This window comes from Oryza brachyantha, chromosome 1, assembly GCF_000231095.2.
Source record: "Oryza brachyantha chromosome 1, ObraRS2, whole genome shotgun sequence".
Classification (NCBI taxonomy): domain Eukaryota; kingdom Viridiplantae; phylum Streptophyta; class Magnoliopsida; order Poales; family Poaceae; genus Oryza; species Oryza brachyantha.
Genome location: NC_023163.2, coordinates 14429389 through 14434269, shown reverse-complemented (window position 1 = coordinate 14434269; position 4881 = coordinate 14429389). Strand labels below are relative to the sequence as shown.

General features: G+C 47.3%; 1 protein-coding gene across 1 annotated transcript; it reads right to left on the bottom strand.

The window, feature by feature from the left end:
• Window positions 1-2550: 2550 nt before the first annotated feature.
• LOC102712685 lies at window positions 2551-4595 on the bottom strand. The gene has a single exon (XM_006645900.3). The coding sequence runs from the start codon at window positions 4348-4350 to the stop codon at window positions 2950-2952; it is 1401 nt and encodes a 466-aa protein (XP_006645963.2). The 5' UTR covers window positions 4351-4595; the 3' UTR covers window positions 2551-2949.
• Window positions 4596-4881: the final 286 nt, after the last annotated feature.

The window sequence follows — 4881 nt, the reverse complement described above, 5'->3', positions numbered from 1 at the left end:
ATATAATAGGATGTCAAGGGAGCAGTAATCAAGTGCAAGTATCAACTCAGATGATCCATAAAATCACCTAAATTACTGTTATGTCTATGTAATCTCCAACCCTTCTACAAGGTACCTTGTAACCTACATATGAATTTCCAAGGCTACAAAAGCCATACAAGCCCACTCTGACAGCCTAAGAGCATCCCCAATAACTAATCTATCATATTCTCTATCCTGAAAATAAAGGATGAAGACTACAAATTGAGCTCTAACAGAACGGCTATCCTATCATCTATTTTTTAGATGTCATCCATATTAGGAAACAACCTTCATATTTAGATGATCTCTCTCCGTCCTCCAATGAGATATAGAGGATGTCATATATGGATGATCTAGTGTAGTACAACGAGATATGAATGATAAAACTAGTTTAGATGATCATCTAAATGAAGATATAGATGACTAAATTTAGATGAGCTGTTGGGATGCTCTAACAGAGGCATTACTTTGGATAAGCAATATTATAGTGGTTATTGTGCATATTCCATTTCCGCCACCTATTATCTTCTTGTTCATGGCTGTCATGGGCTAACAAATTGGTAACTGGAATTCGACAAAGGTTATATTTGATGGAAGTCCGTGGGCTGCATTCGGAAGACTACTAGCCCATATTCTCTTTTTTTTTTCCCTCAGCATATTTTTTACACAAAAGTTATATATGAAAGCCGCTTTCATAATTCATATTAATTCATTTCTCCATTTTTTTATAGTTAATTAGTTATATACTAATGCGCTACTTTGTTTTCCGCTCTGGTTAATAAACCGGCGGCCGAGAAGACGGCCGTGGTCCTGGAACTCGTCGGCGCGGTGGAGCCGGGATTGGCGAAGCACTCACAAGGCAGGACTAGATGGAATAGATTGATCTCAAAAGCGTATTTTTCTCATTCACGATTGCTTTAAATAAACCATACATAGAGAAAACCCGAACAAACCCAAATTAGATATGATCTAACAACAAATGTAGATAAGAAACAAAACTAACTAATCTACTGAGCCCCACATGACAAATATATAAGGTTATAACAAAGCATAAGAAAGAGCTCTGAAGCAAGCTTCCATTTCAATGTCATCAATTAACCATAAATAAACGAGATCCCAGTGCTTGCTCCAGCCATTTGGCCATCGGTATGTATCCTTCACGAAAAGTAGCTCCAGTCACCTGAGGGTAGGTATTAACATCAAAAGCACCATTGTGGTAAGGGTCATTTTCAGTTTCTATCATAGGCAAATATGAAAATACCCCTTATAATAAATATCCTTCAAAGTTCAGGTCTCCCCCCAAAATTAAACCAATCCAAAAGTTTGAAGCATAACTAAACCACACAACTGCGTAACTTTCTTCTGAGTTTCAGCAGAGTTCATTGCATTTTGTTCTAACAATAGCAACCATAGAAAAGTAGACAGCTTGCAGACCACCTGTTTGATAAGAAAAATAAAGAATACTATACATGTCCAGCATGGCTATACAAATAGCTTCCATATATAGTTCCTCCAGCAGGACAAAGCATACTTACATTTGAAGGCATGTGGTAAAATCTATGGCATTAGATCAATATCACTTCTTACAATCTTCATATATATAGATCAGGCAGGCTGTTATATATATGCAAGCGCCAAATAAACATCTTGATTTTGATGGGACGATGCAAAATCCATATCTTTTTTCCATGGAAATGTTGTTGATAATGACAGTACCCCTGAGCTAGTTCTATGTGAATGAGTGACATATAATCAACGACACAAACTTTGCATGCTGATTTTGGACTGAGAACTTCTTTCTTTCTCATACTGCCATGCTACAAAATCTTCCAGTTGATCACGAAGGCAGAGGGGTTGATAGTATCACACCAGCATCCTTCCTGGCTGAAGGTTTGCTTCACTATATCATTGTCGCATTGCTGATCCCCGTGGTAGCCACAGATCTTCCCATATGTCAATTGAACTGTCATCCCCAGCTTGCCAAATGATTAAGTTCTTAAGCAAATCAATTCCTGTAAGAATATTATGCTTTCAAGACATCACATTCTGAAAAATATTTAGCGTACAAAACCTGAGCACAAAAGGAAATACAGTTCCATCCCTGCTTGGCTAAACTTAAATCATGCTTCCTGACTGCTCAGGCCGCATTCGGCGACATGTACTACTAACCCATATTCTTTTTTTTTCGCACACACGCTTCCCAAACTACTAAACGGTATATTTTTTAATGAAAGTATATATGAAAGTTACTTTAAAAATTAAGATTAATCCATTTTTCTATTTTTTATAGTTAATAATTAATTAATCATATACTAATATGTTACTGCGTTTTCCGCGGCGGTTACTAAGAGCAAAATATAATAGGTGATAGAAGCAAGCTCGAAAAATTGTCATGTCATATTTATGCTTATGTGAAAGGGAAAGAAAATATGAGATAAGAAAAACATGTTGTAGATTTACAAGGAGCTGCAGCACAAGCTACAAACAAGACAAGATGAATCATGCATTAATGATATAAAATATGTTTGTGTATAATTATTATATAAGTTGACTTTATGTTAACTCTTAGTGACATGAAAAGGTTTTGGAGCTAAGAGTTAGCTCTTATACTGAGCTTGCTCTAACACAACTACCGAACGTCGGCGTCAATACATTATAATTGGCCATATCAGCACTCCTTCCTACAGCTCAATAGATTGTTAATGGAAAACAATCAAATTCTGAGATGTCAGGTGTGTCCCAAATCCAATTATAAATAAAAAAGATACAATTTTAAACAAGAAATAGAAATTATTACTAGCTCCCAACAAACAGTTGATGCAGCAAGAGATGGCATGATCAAGTTGGTGTTTTCTACTGTGATACCGATACCCATCGTAGTGAGCTGCTGCAGCTTCAGTGGTGAGTGAGTGAGTAGACCTTTTCGGTTCATGGTTGCCATTGTTGGATCAATCTTCGAAGGGCAGCGCGGAGCATGCGGATCGTGAGCCGATTGAGGCCCAAGTGCAGCGCCGCCGCCGCGAGCCACCCGTCGACCTCCCTCCAAGCGGCGGGGGAGATGTGGGCGCGGTGCGCGTCGCTGGCCGTCAGGCCCCCGTGGCCGAGCGCGGCGGCAACCAGTAGCTGGTCGCGGAGGACCGGCAGCCAGTCGTGAGGTTTCGTCCCGCCGCCGAGCTTCTTCTTGGAGCGCCGCCATGCGTTCTGCTCCTTCGCGAGGCCGACGAGGCAGCAGAGCCAGTCGGCGAGCTCGTACGGCCGGGAGTCGGCCGGGTCTTTCTGCGCCGCCGCCTTGTACCGTCGAAGGGCCTCGTCGAATTGCCCGTCCCGGGTGGCGAGGAAGGCGAGGACGAGGTTGACGTCGACCGCCGCGGGGATGTCGCCCTCCGCCTCAACCAGGGCGAGGGCTCGCTGGGCGACGGAGCGCACCTCCTGGAGGCGCGCGCCGCAGAGAGGGCGCGCTTGGAGCGCCGACGCGAGGATCGCCTGGGAGCATTCCACGAGCATGGTGTTCCCGGGGATGGGCCGGCCACGGGCACCGGCGCCGGGCCCGGGCGCCGACCTGTCGACGGGGTTGCACGGGACTAGCCTGTACTGGGACACGAAGATGCGGAGCAAACGAAACGATAAGGAAAGCATGACCTTGGATGCCATGGACCACTCGCCTTTGCCGAGGCTCGCGAAGAGGGTGGACTCGGCGAGCCTGGTCGCTCGGCACATGACATTCCCGTCGAAGGTTCGTCGCGCCGGCTGCGGCGAGGATCCGGGCATGGCGAGCACGGTGGCAATCTCATATGTCCAAGGCCAAATAACAGCGTCCAGTGGGAGGCCCGCGAAAAGATCGCCGGCAGGGCGGTGAGCGCCCTGCAGGTAGCACAGGGCGGAGGCGGTGATCCGCGGGTCGGGGTCGCCGGGGCTGTCCCCGACCACCCGGTCCAGATCCGCGAGCGCCTCCTCGAAACGGCCTTCCCTGGCGCGCAGGAGGGCCTGCTGGATCCGGCGCTGGACGGCGGCGTCCGAGACGCCCTCGGACCCCGGGGGCTCTGCGTCCTTGGAGGCATCTGCGCTGGCTCCTTCGATTGAGCGGAGCAGCCTGCCGGTGATGGTGTTCGCGCGGATCGAACTGGCGGCGAGCGCGTGGGCCGCGTCGAGGAAGGCGGCGTCGCCGCTGGCGAGGGCCGCGTCGAGGTCGCGCAGCCCCCGGTGCTGTCGGGCGAGCGCCATGTGGCCGCGGGGTGGCGACGGAACTCGGGGTCGCACGAGAGTCTTCCGCCGATGCACCGCGGACAGGGGCCCGGCCGAGGCTGCGGCGCGGCGGAGGAAGTTGAACATCGGAGGAAGCGGGGTTTGGGTGGGGCCGGAGAATGTGGGGTTCCCTGGCGCCGCCGGCTCGGAGGAAGAAGAGGGCCGCGAGTGACGGGGTGACGGCCCGCCGGGTGGAGTACGCTGTACGCTTGGCGCGGGAGAGAGAGAGAGAGAGAGAGAGTACGGCGGCGAGGCGCCGGGCGTCGGAGCGGTGGCCGCGCGGCGGCGGCGACGGGGGAAGGAGGGTTTTACAGCCAGCGTTGTGTTATGCGAAAACGACCTTCTACTTTTACGGTTTACACAGTTGTCCCTGACCCATTTGACTCTGTCTCTTTCTATTAGACCCATTTGACTTTTTAATCTGCGTTTGATAATTAATCTTATTTAAATTTTTCATATAAATATATAAAAATATAATTTGTACATAAAGATTTTTTTATAATAAATCAAACCACAACAAATAATTAATAATTATATAATTTTTGAATAAGACAAGCGGTTACACATACATAAAAAATTAACGGTGTTAAATTTAAAATAAAAGGATGAGTCCTGTCT